Source organism: Marmota marmota, unplaced genomic scaffold (genome assembly GCF_001458135.2).
Source record: "Marmota marmota marmota unplaced genomic scaffold, marMar, whole genome shotgun sequence".
Lineage (NCBI taxonomy): Eukaryota > Metazoa > Chordata > Mammalia > Rodentia > Sciuridae > Marmota > Marmota marmota.
In genome coordinates, this window is record NW_025999960.1 from 13,968,889 (window position 1) to 13,989,114 (window position 20,226).

Consider the following 20,226-nt stretch of genomic DNA (forward strand, 5'->3'; position numbering starts at 1 on the left):
GGGCTAGGGGAGGTACAAGTATCTCTGTCCCTGAGGAGTGGGTGCATTTGTCCTGCCTGCCTTCCTTTGCATTAGCAGCAGCCACTTAGGGAGTGGTGGGGACATCCTTGGGCAAGGCCCCTCCTCCAGCCTCTGCCCCCCTGTCTCCACTTGATTTTTCTTTGTCAAATAAACAGTAACTCATGACTGAGGTCTCATGGGTCAGGGGGCAACCTGTGGCCTGCAGAGAAGGGGGACCTGGTGTTAGACTGGACAGGAGAGAGGATGGGCCAGACAGACAAGGGAGATGGCAGAGGTGGGGTTGAACTCCAGGAGGGGTGGGAGGGGTTGCTGGGCTGCAGCCAGTCTGGGGCCTGGGCACCAGGCCCTGGAGGAGCAACCCCGCCCAGGCGCCACCACAGGCCACCCTAGTCAGGAGATCTCATTGCCAAACACCTCAAGCACAAGGGGCGTGAGCTTCATGCTGCTGTCAGGCTGGAAGGAGAGGGAGCGATACTGCTTGGAATGTTCCTCGTTGAGGCTACGCAGGTCCGCCAGCTTCTGGATCATCTTAGCATAGAGTAGGTGGCTGCCTGGGGGCGGGTGGCGGCAGCGAATATAGGTCTGCAGCGTGTTGGACAGGCGATCCTGGATGGCCTCCACCAGCTTGGCGTCCTGCACCCCAGGTCGGTCTGTGGCACAGGGGATAGGAGGAGAAGACACAGGGGCTCCAAGCTGACTCCCTCGCTGCTCAGTCTCACTCATATGGATACCTTGTGAGGCACTGCCCAGGCCACCCTGTATGACTGCTGACCTGAGACACCTGCCTTAAGTCCCTCAACAACTTCCCACTGCATGGAGGACGTTGTCTTTTCATGAGCCCATCTGGTCCTGTCCCCACCTCACCTCACTTCCTCTGTCTGTACATTGTGCCTGCATCAGTGTCCGGAGCGATGCACTCTCTGGCCTCCGGGCTTTGCTTTTGTGTTTCCTCAGCTTGGAACTCAGCTATTCTATCTTTGCCTGACTGACTGATCCTGTGGGTAACAGCTTACAAGACCTTCCTCAAGAGGGCCATTCCTGATGGCCCTTCAGCTCCATGTCTTAATCAGGCGCCCTGCTGCTGTCATATATTCTATAGATCCACAAATTTGGGCTTCATCACCAAGAGAACATCCCCAGGGCCACAACAACTTCCTCCTTGGCCTTTTTGCCCTCTTCCCACCCCAAACAAACAGAAAAGGTCAAGGGTCAAAACACACTGCCTCCAGAACCATCCAGGTAAATGCAGAATCATTCATCATCCTCAAGGTTTTGTGTTCTTCTGAGGAACCTCAAGTGACAGAAAAGTTCATTCCAGTTCACACAGAAGAGAGCCCAAGTATTGGGAACACCCAGGCCTGTCTGTGGCCTGAGGAACCCTGTTTATCTGGTTTCTCAGAATCCTATGAATCACCTACTGTCTCTAGAAGAAAAAGCCAAGGGCAGTGAGGGATGAGGGACCCCTCAACCATTATACACCCTAAGGGCCATACAAAGCCAGCAAAGCGATGTTTCTCTATTTCCCTATTTGCCTTTCCTTTTGCTCAATTTTCCCTCCAGATTGCCCTGCTGGCCCTCCGCAGGTCATTGTCTTTCACCACTTCCTAGAGAGTTCCTCACTCCTGGGCTCCATACCTGGGGAGACGATGCAGATAGCCATGAGCAGGACATGTTCTTCCTCATGCAAATTCAGCTTCTTCAGCCCCACTTGGAATTTGATGAGGGGTTCAATCAGCTCCTGGGTGTGCCCAGCTATCAGAAAGAATGACCAGGAACTGTGGATAGAACCCAGGAGCTACCCACCCCACCTCCAACCCCTGCCTGTCCTTGCACTCCTCTCCCTGTTGTTGCCTAGCTCCACCCCCCACTGTCTTCCATGTGCCTGATGGGAACCCAAGACCTCAAGTGGGATGGAACCAGAGTCTGGGAGTTGGAAAAGGTGGAAGCAGAATCTAGACACACCTTTGGTCACATCAGTAACATCATACTTATAGTCCTGGTTGCCGCAGTTCCAGGACATGTCATCCATAGTGAAGGACTGGTTGGAGCGCAGCATGATCACCTCGATGGCACTCGACTTCAGCAGCACGATCTGGTCCTCAGAGGTGAGATCTCTGTGGTGGTTGGGGAGGTGAGGAGATCAGGCCACCAGTCAAGACCTTCAAGTCACACCAATCAGTTTAGGGTTACACCTGCTAGGTGACCATTGTGTGCCTCTGTCCTCCACTGAGGGGTTTGCTGCCTGGTTGGAGAGGGCAAGAATGTTCCTCAAGGGAGAACAACTCAACACTGACCATATGCCAAGGTGAAAATTGAAGTAGCTCAGTTAATAAGAGAAGGAAAATCCAGTGACTACGCAGCCAGAGCTATTAGTGATGGGAAGAGAAAGCCAAAGGAAGCTCCCCATACTGTGGCGTGGATAGGATGGTCTGCAAATGCTTTGACCCAAGTCATCTTCAACAAATCCCCTGTTTTCATTTCTTCTCCCTCTTCCTGTCCACCTGTCCTTCTCAGTAGTAAGCTCTGTCTCCAGGACCTTTCTCAAGCCCTTGACCTTATTCCTACTCTCACCAGGACTGCTCCATCAAGAGCTCCATCATCTCTTAAAATAGCCTCCTCTTGGGGTTCTGGACTCATCTCTTAGAGCTCTCATTCATCTTTCCTCCTGCTCTTCCAGGTAAATGTCACTTTTGTGCTCAGAAAACCTCACTGATTCTCAAACACCCATAACTTGGATCCAATCTGTCTTTCCAGCCCACCCCTCCCAACTCAAATGCCATCAACCCTCCATTTCTAGCAACACTAGGCCACTCTGTATTCAGATGCTGTGTGCTTTCAGACCTTAGAGCATACTCCAGCTCCAGTGAGGAACACCCTTCTTCTAATGTTCCATCATACTGTCCTTATCCTGAATCCAGTGTTATCTCTTGGACCTCCCTCCCCCATTCTCTTTAGCAGAAGCCATTTCTTTATGACCCACTGCACATCGCTTGGCTCTTATTTTGTCCTTTCGCCTTCAGTTCTGTTCATGCTAGTCTCTGGCTCTTATTTGTAAGTTACTTGAGGGCCAATACCATCTTTTAATTACCTTACTGTTGCCCATACTCTGACCATCAAGCCTTGAGTACAAGAGGATCAATAAATGTGTTTATGTGATAAGAGCCCAACAATTAGTTTCACTGTTCTGAGTCATAAGCTGGGCTTGTCTGAATAATGGCAAGGCAAAACCAGAGACCATGGACCCACTTGCTTTTGGCTTTTTCCTCCTTTTTCTTCCTGACTGTCAGTTTTCTCCTGGAAATCATGTAGATAGGCTGGCATCTTCTCTATGGCTGCTCTTCAGTATATAAATAAGGAAGCAGATATTAACTGATGGGAGTTCTATATCAACAGGTGATAGATGATGGGGAATAAAAGGGCTTGCATGATTAGGATGGTAGGCAAAGGATTGGTATTGAGCAATACACAAAATGCAAGAGTTGGAAAGCCTCTTGGAGACCAAGTGGGCCAATTCCTCTTCCTGCATGCCTGACAGATAGCGCTTACACAGCCTCCACAGTATGCTCCTGATGTAGGGAGCTCATAGTCTCTGGACTCAGCCATCAGGTTGTTAGATAGTTCCTGCCTTGATGGCCTCTTCTTCTGTTCAGCTTCAACCCACATGCAGAGATATTCACCCAATGCTTGTAGTTTTGCACTCGGAAGAATCAGACTTCTCCCTTATCCTTGAGACGGCCCTTTAACCATGCTAGTGGAATTTTTAAAAAATTTATTTATTCATTTTTTCCCATTCATTTGTTTGGTTGATTTTGGGGTATTGAATTTTGTCAACTGATTTTCTCTGACAACTGATGACTATGATTTCTCTTCTTAAGCCTGGGTATGCTTTTCCTGGCTGTTGTAACAAATGACCACAAATCTTAGAGACTTACAACAGCAGGAATGTTTTATCTTACAGTTTTATAGAAGTCCCAGGTAAACCTCGGGGGTCAACTCTTGATGTTGGCACAACCACGTCCTTTTCTTTTCTTGGTACCAGGGATTGAACTCAGGGGCACTCGATCACTGAGCCACATCCCCAGCCCTATTTTGTATTTTATTTAGAGACAAGGTCTCACTAAGTTGCTTAGTGCCTTGCCATTTTTGAAGCTGGCTTTAAACTCGCAATCCTCCTGACTCAGCCTCCTGAGCTGCTGGGATTATAGGCATGCACCACCATGCCTGGTGGAATTTTTTTTTTTTAAAGAAAAAATTAGCATGTCCTCTTTCTATATTCTCTAGGAAAGACAGGCTAATAACTGTCTAAGTCTAAATGTTTCCTTATCTTTGTCACTTTTCTCTAGCTGTTCATTCTACATTTAAAAAATAAAAATTAGGGGCTGGGGTTATGGCTCAGCGGTAGAGCACTTGCCTCACACATGCAAGGCCCTGGGTTCAATCCTCAGCACCACATAAAAATAATAAAAATAAAAAGTTATAAAATTTAAAAAAAAGATAAAAATAAAAATTAACATCACCTCCATTGTGTTTTGGTTTTTTAACTCATCATACAAGTAAAACATATGTATAATTAAATCTTTGGAAAACAAATGTATAAAAGCAAATAAAATTACTTATAATCACAACTAACATATACATACACACATACACACACACACACACATATATACACACACACACACACACACACACACACATATATATATATATATATATTTTTTTAAACATACTTGAGTTCATACTAATTCCAGCTTCCCATATCACTGAAAATTCTTTCACCCAGTTCTTAGTGGGCTGGGTAATCTTACATCAGTACACTCAATGTTATTTAAGCAGTCTCCCATTTACCTATTTTGGGATGTTATGGTAGCTTCTAACTTTTGCTACAATAGGTAATTTTGCGAGGATTATCTGTTCAGTGCCCCAGTCAGGATGGATGGCATAAGTGAACACACATCTTCTGGGTGGTTGGCCAGGGGATTTCAGTAGGGTTGCTGCTTGTTGTGACCCAGACATGCTACTGCTATGAAGCAAACCTCTGATGACCCTACATTACCACCCACAGCCAGGAAAGACAGGGACTTTTTAAGTGCGGTTCACAGCCAGAACTGGGGATGGTGGTGGGTGGGAATAGACATAGAGTTTAAGGAAACCAGTAAGAGGGCTGCTCTGTGACAACTGGAGCCTGCTCTGGCTCTGCCTCCTCCCTGACCTGTGTGATATTTATACCCTTGTTATCGTCACACCTGTGGCCACTTCTGAGTACCTGAGGCGTGCCTGGTATGATGTTGCTGTCTGGTCTTTCCCACCCCCAAGGGCAGAGTCCAGCCCCTCCTCGCCTGAATTCCCAAGGTATCTCTAGCAGGTTTCCAGGAGAGCTCTTATCTCTCTACAGCAATTGCTCACATGCCTATCTCTTCCATCAGACACTCAGTACCTGGAGGCAGGGACTGTGTCCTAGTCAACTTTTATCCCTCACAGTTTATATAAGAAAGTTGTTTGGGGCTGGGGATGTGGCTCAAGCGGTAGCGCGCTCGCCTGGCATGCGTGCGGCCCGGGTTCGATCCTCAGCACCACATACAAACAAAGATGTTGTGTCCGCCGAAAACTAAAAAATAAATATTAAAAATTAAAAAAAAAAAAGAAAGTTGTTTGTTTGATGGATGGGTAAATGAATGTGGAGGAAAGGGCACAGGACAAAGGAAGTACCATGACCCCTGAGCCTTTGTCTCAAGAAGGAGTCCCTGGAAATGGAAGTGGCAATAAGGTTGAAAGCTTTTAGCCCACACATCTGGGCTCCAGCTGGAGTGGCCTAGTCCCTTGTGCACCCACTTGGCTGTGGAATCTCAGGGTGCTTGGTCCTCACATCCAAGGCTCTTCCTGGATGTAAGGACCAAGCACCCTCAGATTTGCAACACTTCTTCTATGCATTTCTTTTGCAGTACCAAGAAAGAGGGAGGTTTGTGGGGTAAGTCTGAAAGGATGAAAGAGAGGCGGTGGGAGGAGGGAGTGGGGCCAAGCGTTCACTACAGTGCAGTTCAAGCCCAGAGCAACCCATCCAGTTCCGCCCCATACTGGTCCCATGCCCAAGCTGGAGTCTCATCCAGACCCCCCCCTCCCCTCACCTACACAGAAGTCTCATCCTGCCTTCCCCACACCCACCACCCCCGCCTACAGGCAGCAAGATCAAAGCCACCAGGGACCACGGCCACTGTTCTTCCACTTCTTGAGAAATCAAAACCCTTAGCATGGAAACCAGAAAGACCAGGGAGCTGCTGGACTGGCCCTGACTGGCCCCTGGAAGTTGCTCCCATCTGAGCTCAGCACCCTCTCCATCTGGTCACAGTGTGTCCACATCAGTGTCCCCCCATGCTCTTGCCAAAGTCTGCTCCATTTATATGGAAAAACATTCTGCTCTGAAACTTCTCAAGTCACGCTACAGAAAGAGAAGTTAACCCAAGGACATTCAGGATGAGTTTAACACATTTTGTATCAATGGTTTGGCACCCCTATTACCTGCTCACATGTACCTCCCTTTAGCCATGACTACAGAACCAGACTAACGAACCCTAGGGAAGATAAGACTTGAAAAGAAGAGGGCAGACTTCAGCTCAGACTTGGGGAGAAAAATTGAGGGGGAGGTAAGGAACAGGTACCAAAGGACACTGGAGAAAAACGGAGGCTGGGGACACTTAGGGAAGAGGAATAGTGCTGAGAGATGCATTTTAATGAGTAATTTCCTTGCAGGATGGTTTCCCATGTGCACAATCCTAGCCACCACTTAGAACACCAAAACTTAGCCTCTGGAGAGAGCCTCAGGCCATCTGTCCAACTCCCCACTAGAGCAGGGAAGAATGAATCCTGTGCAGATGAGGATGGAAGCCAGGTGCTTCAGAGTAGACTTTGGCACCTTGAAGTGTTTTTTCTCGATTTACACAAAACAAGACTTTGGAAGAGATGGAGTTTGCAAACAGTAACATGAAGCATGGAGGAGGGAGTTGAAACTTGTGTTCAACGGAATGTGTTTTTGGTTCCAAGGGAAGGCTCTGGAGGTTAAACCCAGGGACTCACAGGAGACTCAGTCACTTGTCCTGTCTGACTGCCAGCGTGGCCCTTGTTCCTGTTGCGGCAACCCAAATGTGCATGTGGCAAGAGTGTCTCAACATTGTTTGACATTCTTTTTTTTTTTTTTTTTTTTAATATTTTTAGTTGTCGGTGGACCTTATTTTATTTATTTGTATGCGGTGCTGAGAATCGAACCTAGTGCCTCATGCATGCTAGGCAAGCGCGCTACCACAGAGCCTCAACCCTGGCCCCCTGATGTTCTTTTCTTTACAATTTTCACATTAATTTCAGGGCAAGAGCATTGGAGAGTTTCTGGCATTTGGGTTGGTGAGAGGCATAAAATAAAGCAGGGCTAGTTGTCTCAGCACAGAAACAAACTGGAAAGCGTTGAAGCACCTGACTTCCATCCTAATTCTGAAGAGCAATCCTCATCTATACATTGCCATTAAGCAGGGCAATGTGGTAATTTAGACAATAACTAATTGATGGCTTCCGTATGCAGCAGAGAGATCCACAAAACAAATAATGGCAGTTCATGTTAGTTCCATCCAGAGCTGTCCAACAATGACTTATTTTCCAGCTTACAGGATCCTATTATGTATTTATTTATTTTGGTATTGGGGATTGAATCCAGTGGTGCTTAACCACTGAGCCACATACCCAGCCCCCTTTTTTAAAAAATATTTTTAATTTTTTTTAGTTGTTAGTGTACCTTTATTTCATTTATTTACTTATATGTGGTGCTGAGAATTGAACTCAGTGCTTCACATATGCTAGGCAAGTGCTCTACCACTGAGCCACAAACCCAGCCCTCCCCAGCCCTTTTTTGTATTTTATTTAGAGACAGGGTCTCACTGAGTTTCTTAGTGCCTCACCATTGCTGAGGCCAGCTTTGAACTCATGATCCTACTGCCTTAGCCCCCTGAGCCTCTGGGATTACAGGTGTACACCACTGCACCCAGCTACATTATATATATATTTTAAAGCAAGATACATAGTGAAGTTTTGGAAAGAATGAACATTTAATATACATAAATATGGATGTAGTTATCTCCCAATATATTTATTAAAAATGACAACTTGGTATTGCTGGCTCATAAAGCAGTGCTGGATGGGCTACATTTCCTAAAATACAGATTCCTGGGCCTCCACCAATGATTCTGATTCTGGAGGTCTGAGGTAGAGCCCAATCTCTGTTTTGGGGAAGCAGTGGGTTGGTAACCTCCAAACCTTCTAGCTCCATCTAGGATTCTGACTGATCCCCAGACATTGTAGAAACTTCTTACCTGAATCCTGGGATCATCTTGGCAAAGCCGATCACCTTTTGGATGCTGTAACTGACCAGGTCAGCTAGGTGGGGCAGCATGGATAGTTGGGACAGGTCCAAAGTCACAGAAGGATCATCTGGGTCTTCTTCACTTAGATCCAGGTTGGAGAAGTTAGATGGCTCCATCATGTCTGGGGAAAAGGAGGAAAGAGTAGGAACTATTTAAGAATACTTAGGCCAGAGCCAGGCATGGTGGTGCATACCTGTAATCCCAATGGCTCTGGAGTCAGAAGCATGAGGATTGTGAGTTCAAAGGCAGCTTCAGCAACTTAGTGAGGCCCTAAGCAACTTAGCAAGAACCTGTCTCAAAAAATAAAAAGGGCTGGGGATGAGGCTCAGTGGCTACGCATCCCGGGTTTAATCCTTAATACTTCCCCACAAGAAAAGAATACTCAGGTCAGATCCCTCTTGCCTGCCCCTACAAGGACCTCATGTGCCCTGGAAGCAAAGCCAACAAGGGACCCCACAGTGACAGCCTCCCTCCAAAGGCCACACTGCAGCTCCAGGATTCCCTCTGGGTCTCTTCTGGTCTCTTCTAGCAGTGTGAGGTGTGAAGCAGTAAAATCAAAGAGCTGGAAATACTTAGAGAAACAAGACTTCCTTGAGCCATGATTTTGCAGACCACGTGATTTTGCAGAGCATGGATCAGATGGTCCTTTCCACACAGCCTGCATCAGAACTTGGCCTCTCCCTCAGCATGGGCCCAGTACAAGTCAGTGCCCTTCTGTGATCTCCATTAAAAATGAATTTGGGACCAATCAACTTGTGTGTGTGTGTGGGGGGGATGTTCAACCTCCCTAGTGATGAAAGAACTACAAAGTAGAACATCTACACTATTCACCTATAAACTGCAAACAAATGTTTAAATGTTGATACCAGTATTTGTAAAGATACAGAAAATTAGGCAATTATCATGCAGAGCTACAGGTGTACATTTGTACAGGTGATCTAAGCTATTTGACAATAGGGGTCAAAGTCTGTAATTAAGTGTACTTTTTGACCAGTAATCCCACTTTCATGAATTCACCATAAGGAAAGAATTCAGAATATAACTGTAAATATTTATCTACAAGCAAAGTATTATCCTTCTGAAAAGCTGGGAAATAATCTAGCTATCCAGGTGGCAGGGGATTTAGATATGTTATATCTCCGAATACTACGCAGCCTTTAAATACTAATACTATATTATAGATGAATAGTGAAAGACATGGAAATATGATACAATATACTATTTCAATTTTTTTTGGAAGTACTAGGGATTGAACCCATGGGTGCTTTTACTACTGAGCTTCATCTACAGTTCTTTATATTTTGAGACAGAGTCTTGCCAAATTGACCAGGCTAGCCTCAAATTTGCAATCGCCAAGTCTCAGCCTCCTGAGTCACTGGGATCACAGTCATGTGCCACTGCACCTGACATACGTATACTATTAAGAGAAAAAAAAAAGCAGTGATCTGACTTAGGGCACAATTCCATTTCTGAATACAAGGGATCCCATAGTGACAGCCTCCCTTCAAACATATGTGTTTTTTTAAAAAAAAGATGAAGAAGAGATACTTCCTAATGTTAATGGTAATTTTCTTGGCTCAGGAAGATTAAAGATTATACATAAAATAAGTTTTATAGATAATGCCCTTTAACAATGTATGCTCCAACTGTTACCTCTGTCCTGCTCGCCCTGGAACCCCTTCCATCTATTCTGGATCCATGCACAGATCCATCACTGAGTCTGAAAATTCCTTATCTAAGGGATGTAGTTATCCAGAGGGAAGATAGGGTTTCTATCCCTGCCCTCAAATAGGCCCTAAGTGGAGGACACCAGAGCTGGGTGAGGGGTGGAGGGAGAAAGGACAAGGGCAGGGGAGGATGGGGAGGAGGATGAGGAGAAAGGTATAAAAAGGCCATAAGAAGGAAAGACTGTGCCTCCCAGGCTCTTGGGTGAACTGGAGGTGGCCGATCCTCCAGGGCTATAGTGCTCTCCCAGAGCTCAGGAACATGTCTGCTTTCCACTCTGATTTCACCTCCCCAAACAGCCCAGAATCAAAACATCATTTAAACGAATCAGGTCACCCCCAGGGAGGGGGCCAGAACCTGGCTTAGAGGAAAGAGCATGAATCAGATGGTCCTTTCCACACAGGCTGCATCAGAGCTTGAACTCTCCCTCAGCATGGGCCCCATGTAAGTCAGTGCCCTTCTGTGAAAATGAGGTTGTTTTGAGGACACTGTGTGGTGCACAGTATGCAAATGCTGGTCACAGTAGGGAGCTTTCTGCCTCTTGTCATCCAGCAGCCCAAGGACAGGTGGGTGGGCTCCCCTCCCCTGTTGGCCTGGCAGTGGTGGGAAGTCCGGCTTACCTAGAGAGGTGGTGTAGAGATCTGAGCCAGAGGAAGAGGAATTCCTGGAAAAGCTGGGAGTGTGCCCTGCAGGATAACTCCCTTCTCTCTCATGGTCTCGAACTGGAGGCTGGAAGGGAAAGATGGGGTCTCAGAGGCCCCTATTTTCAGGAATGCCTTTTTGTTTTGGTCCTGATCTCTGTCAGCAATGCTTTCAAGGAAGATCTACAGGAATGGAAGGCCTCCCAATGCCAGAGGGGCAGAGCAGCTTCTATCCCTTCCCTGATTCCATGCCAGCAGGCCCATGGCCCCCCATTCCTGCTCCCAGCCCAGCTCATTTCTGGTTCTCCACTAGCTCTTGCTCATACTCCCTGGCTGGAGGACATACCCGGAACTGGTCAAAGTCGGCATAGGTGGGATCATAGGTCTTGTGGTGGGCGTCCAGCAGGATGGCAATGATGTGCTGCTGTTCCTCAGATAGCTTGGGCCGCAGACTATCCTTCAAGGCCTCTTCCTCCTTCCGCTTTAGGATCATCTCCCGCTTGCGCTGCACCTCCTCATCTGTCAGTATGACTGTGGGAGCAGGAAGGGGAGTCAGGAGGGCTGGTCCACAGCTCCTCCAGGAAATGTTCATCCAGTATTAAAGGACCAGCATGGGAGGAAATGGCTGTCTCCTCACACTTGGGGCTCCCTGGGGCTCTAATGCCACAATATGGAAATAAATTAGGTTAGCTCTGATGAAAAGGCAGGACATCCAAGAAGAAGAAAGAGGATCTGGGAGGCAAGACGGGCTGGCATTAGGGAGTCTGGATTCCCAAGAACAAGTTGTGGGATCTTTAGCAAACTGCTCAAACTCTAGGCTTTTGCCAGGTGCAGTGGCGCACACTTGTAATCCCAATGGCTTGGAAAGCTGAGACTGGAGGATCACGAGTTCAAAGCCAGCCTCAGCAATAGCGAGGTACTAATCAACTTGGTGAGACCCTGTCTCTAAATAAAATACAAAAAAAGGGCTGGGGATGTGGCTCAGTGGTTGAGTGCCCCCAATCCCAGTACCCTAAAAAACAATTCTAGGCTTTTGTTCTTCCATTTATAGAATGAGAAGTTGGACCATATAACTTGTTTCTTGTTATTTTCTCCATAATGTGTGTGTGTGTGTGTGTGTGTGTGTGTGTGTGTGTAGGTGGGGGAGTTTTAGGACCCAGATGCAAGGCTGACACTGTGCAGGTGCTCATGAAGCATTAGTCTTCCTCCACCCTCCCATCCCATGGCCTATGGTCCTGAAGAAGAGAGATATGAAGGTAACGTTACAGTGAATGAACAACTGTGTGGACACTCACAGTTGGAGTGATGGATGATAAGAGATGCCAAAAAGATCCCTCTTCATAGTCATTCTCACATCCATTTCCCAGCAGGAAACTCAGGCATCTGGTCTACCCTGACCAACTTCTTTGGTTATCTGCAAAACTACCCATCTTCCAGTCTGTCCAGTCTTGATATTTCTACTTAAGGAAGTTTTTGAGCTCTCTTAGAGTCTCTGAAGGCTGACACCTCACATCTCTAATCTGGGATGTTCTCTCCAAGTTGCTAGTGGGTGACTGGCCATGAGACCCTCTGTCACTTGCAGGTTTGGGCAAGGATGACCTGCCACACTGTGCTGGGATGGCTGCCCTGGAGGGTGGGGCTGTAGCAGGGATGCCTGGCACAACAGCCAGGCAAACAGACCTCCTGGCCAGGGCTTGCAGAGCGCTGATGGCAGGAGTGGGCACTGGGGCATCCTGTAGCTACTTGCTCTTCACTGGAGCTGCCAGGCATCTGCCCACAGTGCTGGGGAGTTTCACAAGAGCAGGGAAAGGATCAATAACCTCAGAGTGGGTGGGTTCCAGGCTTCAAGAAAGGCCAATTGACCCAGGTCCCCTAGGTAAGGGGAAATGAGAGAAGTTGGTGGGGCCTGAAGAAGAACCTAAGGCTGGTGGGAGGATACAACCAGGGCCACAGGCATAGCAGGAAAAGTAAGCCTATGGCAAAAGATGGAGCCTTCCCTTCACGCTGAGGTAAGCCATACCAAGAGGAGGGCTGGGAGGAGGCCATGCCCAGGTGATTGACTCAACCACCCAGAGCTGCCAATCTCCTCCCACAGAGGGTGTCTACTCAGACTCTAAGAGATCAAGAAGGGTGGGGAGAAAGGAGCAGAGCAGGGAAAGGCAGGATATAAGGCCCTGGCCTGGGGAATCCCAGATTAGGTCGTCTGTTCTTTCTTGCTCATCTGAAGGGTGGATAAAGGGGGTAATGTGATCAGAACTAAGGAGGCCAGGCTCTGCCAGGCACACTGTGGATATCCACAGGCATGTTTCTCAGTCTTAATGGACTTTGGCATCCCTCCTGTGATTCTATGATGTTATTCTCCTGCTTAGAAATGTTTCTTAGCTTCTTCCTGCTTACCAGGCTCAAACCAAAGTCAAGGATCTCCAAGATTTGGCTTCTTTCTAACTTTCCAACCTCATTTCCCAGCACCTCTGGACACTGCTTCTGCTGTAGGCATGTTGGCATTTCTGACCTGTGAACATGACCTGCGCACACCTCCCCCTGAATTTCCACCTGTGCTGGATGTTTGTCCAGTTGGGTCTTCCCTCCCCAGTAGCTGTATAAGTTTTATCACTTTCTCAATGCCCAGCTTAACACCCTCCTTTTTTGACTGCCCTGATCTGCACTGTGCTCTCGTTTCTTGTGGCTGACACGTATTTAATCTTTCCCATTCACATTGACCCCTAATCATCTTCCATTCTTTTCTTTTTTTTTTTTTTTTGGCACCAGGGACTGAACTCAATGCACTTAGACATTGAACCACATCCTGGCTCTTTTTAAAATATTTTATTTAGAGACAGGGTGTCATTGAGTTGCTTAGGGTCTTGCTAAGTTGCTGAGACTGGCTTTGAACTTGCAATCCTCCTGCCCCAGCCTCCTGAGCCACTAGAATTACATGCATCAGCCATGTTGCCAGGCTTCAACTTCCATTCTTTAATACTAATGGTTAGTATAGGTTTTAATAAATGCCTACAGAGAAAACCTAAGAAGTGAAAGTCTCCTTCACTAGACTGTAGTTTACTTAAGGGCAGGGCCCCTGTCTTAGAATTCTTGCCTTTCCCAACACAGGCTCAACCAGAGGGGCTTTCTGGCCATGGTGCTTGCCAGAAAGTCTGACACCAAACATTGAGCACATCAACACAGACTGCACCTACTATGTGCAAGTCATTTTCCTGGGCTTGGGGAAGGACAGTAAGGAATGCATCAAGTCATACATCCCCTGAAATGTTGGAAATGGCACACATGGCACACCTGGCCACTGCATAACTGAGCGAAGCTAAACTCTTTGATTAAATAATTGTGATTGAAATATTTTTCAGAAAGACTATCTTGTAATGGCATCCTTGTACATCCTAAAACCTTTTCTCAATGATTCAGAGACCTCATTCTGAATACTCTTCGAACATTCGGGTCAAGGTCATGACCTCAGGGTTGTGCGCTTTGGAGTGTTGTGCTCCTTCTCACAGCTTGGTCTCTGCCTTTCTGCTAAGCTATGCGTTGCCTCCTCTTGTCAGTATCTGCCTCTAGAAGTGTGCTTTTCTTCCCTCCAGTGTTACTTCTGATCTGTTGGGAGCTAGAAATCTTGGCAATCAAGTCTGGTATAATAAAAAGATAGCATTAATAGTAATGTATAACATACATAATTTCTTGTTGTATACCAGGCACTGTTCTAAGTGCTTTTTGTACATGCACTTATATATATTTAGTCCTCTCTTAACAATCCTTAAAGGCAGGCACTATTAATATGCCCATTTTGCAGAAGAGGGAACCGAGTCTCAAGTCACACAGCTAACAAATGGTAGAGCTGCTGTTCAGACCTGGGCAGTCTGGTTCTGGAGTCAATGGCTATAATCATAACCCCATACTGCCTCTGAGCTTAGCCAGCTATGACTGCTCAGTAGGACTCTGGCTCTCAGCCATCAATTCTGACAAACAAGGTGCTCCGATCCATCTGAAGAGTATAAAGAATTCAATAAAGTAGCAAAGAATGTCAATGGCTTACTTTAAAAAGACAAAAAGGATTCATGGTTAACTCTAAAACAGTGTTCTTCCCAACTATTGCCTCAGATAGCAGCCACCATCTTTGGGCGAGTGGGAGACTAGACAAAGAAACCTAAGAAACTCTGTTTTACCCAAGGTGCCCAATCCAGGAACCTCCCTCCCACAAGGCCATGTAGTTAGGGACTGAATAAGCCATAAGCCTCTCACATGTACAGATACTATTATGATTTATGAAATAATTTTTAAAGGGGTTATTAATTTCATTGGTTTCTGAAGTTGTCCTTGAACCTGTGATCCTCCTGCCTCAAACTTCTGAGTCACTGGGATTACAGGCAAGTGCCTCCATTCCTGGCAAGAGACACGTTTTGAAGAGAAAAGCCACTGAGCTAGAATAAGGGTAAATAGGTCTGAAAGAGCTGCATTTGAGGGGCTCTCTAGTGAATAAAGCTATGAGCTTTAGTCCCTGCTCATTGTGAAACACTGTGAAAACTACACTGCTGCTCAACAGCTTTTTTGACATCTCCCAAGTTCCTAGCTAGATGTGACTTTGTGCAAGTTATTTCCTTGTAAGCCATGTTCTCTGTCAACAAAGCCTAGACTCGAGTTGGGAAGTCAGATCCCCAAACATAAATGATTTAAAAACATTTCACGATGGCCATGGGTATCAAAGGAAGTGGACAAAATATTTTTCCAAATGAATGACAGAGACAATATCAGGTTTGGAATAATCTTTTTGGCTTCTATAGACAAGTGGCGATATAGAGACCTAAGAAGTATAGTGTGGAGCTATGTGTTTCATGTGGGGACATGGAGAGGTCTAGGAGGGGACATGGGTTGGATGCAACCCATAATAAGTAAGTAAAGCTGGAGGCTATAAAGGAAGGGTTCTTGGGTGGGAGTGCCAAATAATAACAATCACAAAGGACTCTGGAGTTGCATGTTTGTCCTGAGTTGAGTTGAGCCTGATCTCAGACCTACAAATCTTCCTAACCTCCTACATTGATAAACTCCATCTGTTTGTAGAAATTCACACTGGGGAAATGTAACAATCATCCACTTTATGCTTTGAATATAGCTGTATTCCAGCTTAGCCACCAAATTGTTCTCAACACAGATTTATTGAGCACCTATTATGTGCCAGGCACTGTGCTAACACTGGAGAGAAAACATATATATTTGAAAAAAAAAACTGAGGTTTACATAATAGGTGGTTCTGTGTAGGATGAGTATAGAATAAGCAACATGCAAGAGCTCAACTATGGAATGTCTTGGGTTCCAAGGACATACAGTCAACAAGAATTGGAAGAGAAAGAAGAGGACTCTTGGTGGGGACAAAGCTCTCTTTAGCTTGTCCGCAGGCAGTATCTGGAAAGGTAAAATGGAGAGAGCTCTGACTATTAGAAGCACCCGAGAGGCTGCCCTGGGGTGGACCCCATAAGCCTGGCCTTTGGAAGCAGACAGACCTATGTTAGAATGAATGTTGAACGTTGATACCATCATCTTATTAGCTCAGAGGCATATTTTAATTCCTTCAATCTTTCTTAGTTTTTTTTTTTTTTTTTTTGTACCAGGGATTGAACCCAGGGGCGCTTAGCCAGTGAGCTACATCCTCAGCCCTTTTTATCTTGTATTTAGAGACGGGGTCTTACTAAGTTGCTTAGGGCCTTGCTAAGTTGCTGAGACTGGCTTTGAACTCCTGCCTCATTCTCCTGAGCCACTAGGATTACTGGTGTGCTCTACCATGACTGGCTTTTCTTAGCTATTAAAAAAAATAGAAGTATTTACATATTTAGGGGTTGTTGTAAGAGTTTAAGAAGAAAATGCATGTCTGACACAGTATCTTGTATCAATAAACACTGGCTTCTGCTAAAGGAGCCAAGAGGCTTTGCACACATCCCCAAGAGTGACCTCTGAGGAATCTCAGCTGACCCTTAAGAGTAGATAGGAACAAGGTCAGTTTTGACCAACTTGGTCTTAAATACCTGGCAGGAGAGTGGTATTTAAGACCAAGTTGGTCAAAACTGATCTTGTTCCTAGCCTAAGCACAGTCCTACATGGACATTTAAAAGGAAAAACAATGTTTTTTTTATATATAACTAAAGATGTATACTTGTGTCAGCCCTACCAAGAGTGAGTAAAGCTGGAGGCTATAAAGGAAGGGTTCTTGTGTGGGAATGCATAATAATAATGATCACAAAGAACTCATGTTTGTCCTGAGTTGATTTGACCCTGATCTCATAGACCTACAAATATTACTAACCTTCTATATCCATAAACTTCATCTATTTTTCACTGACATGACCATGAGTTACTGTCTTCATGGTTTTCAGAGACTGGCTGAAATACTAATTGTTTTTGTGCCAATTGTTTACAAAAAAGTAATCTTTGCTGTCTTGTTTATAGTTGTCTCAGCATGATCCCTGTCCTATGTATGCCTTGTCCAGTCACCTGCCATCTGCCACTGTGGACCTCTGGACTGCTCTGATATTGAATACTCTTAAACGTCCATATCCCACATGATAGAGAACAAGAACTTTGGGTTACTTCCCTTAACTTTGCTCCCTTTCAGAAGGAAGCAGTTTAGAGATGTTGTTGCCCATTTTCCCATAGAAACGGAATGCAGGAATTCACAGTGGGGAAATGTAACAGTGGTCCACTTTATGCTTTGAATATAGCCCTTGCTGCTCTGCCACTGCAACTGATTTATTTGTTTGTTTGTTTGTTTGTGTGGTGCTGGGGATTGAACCCAAAGCCTTGTGCATGCAAGGCAAGCACTCTCCCAACTGAGCTATATTCCCAGCCCAGCAACTGATTTAAACTTTTTTTTTTTTCAGTTGTTGAAGGACCTTTATTGTATTTATGTATATGCACTGCTGAGAATTGAACACAGTGCCTCACATACGTGAGGCAAGCGCTCCACCATTGAGCTACAACCCCAGCCCCCTTGCAACTGATTTTTTAAATGAACATGTTTCTTTCTCTTCCTCTCTCCTTGCTCCTCTCTAATCTCTCCTCCTCCCTAATCTCAGGATAAATTGGATTTTTTTTCCCCATTTAGGGAGATTTATCTGTATTTGAGTACACACTCACCATAGGAATAAAGTAACCCAGACTTTGGGGATGGTACCAGAAGACCTCAGAAATGACTATCTCCCAAATTAACACATGAATTACAACTCCAACAGAGAACATGTGGAAGGTAGCCTTTAAATGAGCTCTTTCAAAGCACCCTGTTCCTGCTGATGGGCAGAATCACAGTCTCTGGGACAGGAGTTCCCTGTGTTTCTCCTTTGCTAGCAATGTAATAAACCTTCTTTTTCATTTTTCTCAAAAACAAAATCAAAGCAGGGCACAGCAGTGTATGCCTGTAATCCCAGAGGCTTGGGAGACTGAGGCAGGAGGATAAAGAGTTCAAAGCCAGCCTCAGCAAAAGCAAGGTGCTAAGCAACTCAGTGAGACCCTGTCTCTAAATCAAACTCAAAATAGGTCTGTGGATGTGGCTCAGTGATTGAGTGCCCCTGAGCTCAATCCCCAGTACTTCCCCAACTCCCAGGAAAAAAAAAAAAAAAAAAGAAAAAAACCACTAATTTCTATCTTCACCCCCTTTCCCTTTCTATGTCTCCTCTGTAGAGGGCCTACCTATCTGCTCTGGCCAGAAGGGAGCCTGGGTTTTTAGCTCCTTTCCTATGGTTTTACAAATTTTGAGTCACTTGATTGTTTTAGGGAGGCTAGGCCCTGGGACAACAGCTTGCCAATCAGGGAACAGCTCTCCTAGGACTCTGAGCTAGGGACTCTGGGCCCGGACACACGTCAGCTGAGCTGACGTGAGCAGGAACTAAATCTCTTCGGGGACAACCTACCCTTCAGGGCAGTGAAAAAGATGGGCTTGTGCTGACCCAGTGCTTCAGTTCTAACTACAGCTCATCCACAGCTCAGTACAGCCGCCTGCCCTGGAGGCACAAGAGCTTGTGGGCAGGACAGGGCACAGGGCTCCATAGGGCAGGTCTAGGCAGAGGCACAAAGCTGATTGGTGTGGGCATTCAGTTTTGGATGACTGGACCCACTATGTGGTGTGGTGTTCATGACCAGGGGCTCCTGATTTAGCTCCTGGGACCTGGTATTGCTCCTCACTGTAGTTTCTGTGCTCCTTGGGGGATCTGGAGGGGTTTAGGAGGGGACATGGGTTGGATGCTATTCTAGTCTAGCCACTAAATTATTTTCTGACCCTAATCCTGATGTTTTTACTTTTTTGGGTTTCAGAGGATCTCTGTCTTCCTCCTCTAACAGGCTAACAGGACATCCCCTTTCCCTAAGGAACAGGCCAAAGGCTCCTGGGCCATCAGCAAAGTTGACCTAACTCCTGAGATAAGTGTCTTACTGAATGCCAAGATGGAGCCCAGGCCATTCTTGGGTGGCTGAAGCTCCCTGCCCTGAAGGGGCAATGTGCTTCACAGAGGCAGGGCAGGTGCTGCACCTTGTTTATGCCCACAGAGCAGACCTCACTAAGATGGGGTGCAAAGGCTCATAGGTCCCCAGACCTTGGGACTGCATGTTCTCACTCTCTCCAGCATAAACACAGGAGCTGGGGTGGGGCAGGGACTGGGTAGAGTGATCAGCATGTCTAGGCCTGCACGCTCCTGTAGGGGTGAGGAACCACAGCCTGGAAACTCCTCCCAGAGCTGCTAGTGTTGGCTGGGGAGCTGGGATCAAGGTGATGAGCCTTAGTCAAGGCCTAGGAGGAAGCCCAAGGTAGGGCTCAAACACTGCCTGTTTCCTAGCAATGGTGAATTTTATTCCCATTGAGGAAGACATTTCTCATCACCTAAGGCCTTTCCTATTACTTTCTCAGCTGTTACTGGCATATCTTTCCTTACCTACCCCCAAAATGGTCCCAAAGCCAGGAGGGCTTCTGGGATTCTTGTGCTTGAAAGCCCACCTCCCACCCCAGACTCCCCAGGCCACAGCTTGGCAGGGCATGGGTTCTGTTCTGGGGCTGGGGTAGAGGTCTGCCAGCCAACTGCAGACCAGAGTGCTCAGCGGGAGTAGAGTGAGAATAAAAAGTGCACCAGCCTCCTATGGCTGGGCTGGTCTAGCCCCCTAGCTCCAGCCTAGGGGGCGCTATAAGCAAGCCTCTCCCAGCATTGGCTGAATTCAACAGCATTCAAGTCAAGGGCTTGTTTTTGTTTTGGGTTTCTTTTTCTTTTTTGGTACTGGGGACTTAACTCAGGGGTACTTTACTGCTGAGCCACATCCCAGCCCTTTTTATTTTTTATTTTGAGACAGGATCTCACTAAATTGCTGAGGCTAGCCTCCAACTTGTGATCCTAATGCATCAGCCTCCCAAGTTGCTGGGATTACAGGTGTGTACCACTATGCCCTACTCCAGGGCTTATTTT

The 20,226-nt window shown here is 46.3% G+C and overlaps 1 protein-coding gene across 2 annotated transcripts in view; it reads right to left on the reverse strand.

Moving 5' to 3' along the window:
* Window positions 1-247: 247 nt before the first annotated feature.
* The window catches only part of Vdr (vitamin D receptor), a 57,041-nt gene continuing 37,062 nt past the window's right edge, over window positions 248-20,226 (reverse strand). For both annotated transcript variants that reach the window (XM_048802612.1, XM_015493267.2), the window contains exons 5-10: window positions 11,136-11,320; window positions 10,769-10,877; window positions 8,373-8,544; window positions 1,984-2,135; window positions 1,657-1,773; window positions 248-671 (exon numbers count right to left, since the gene is read on the reverse strand). In XM_048802612.1, coding sequence (XP_048658569.1) covers window positions 412-671; window positions 1,657-1,773; window positions 1,984-2,135; window positions 8,373-8,544; window positions 10,769-10,877; window positions 11,136-11,320 — 995 coding nt within the window. In that variant the 3' untranslated portion in view covers window positions 248-411. The remainder of the gene's footprint in view (window positions 672-1,656; window positions 1,774-1,983; window positions 2,136-8,372; window positions 8,545-10,768; window positions 10,878-11,135; window positions 11,321-20,226) is intronic.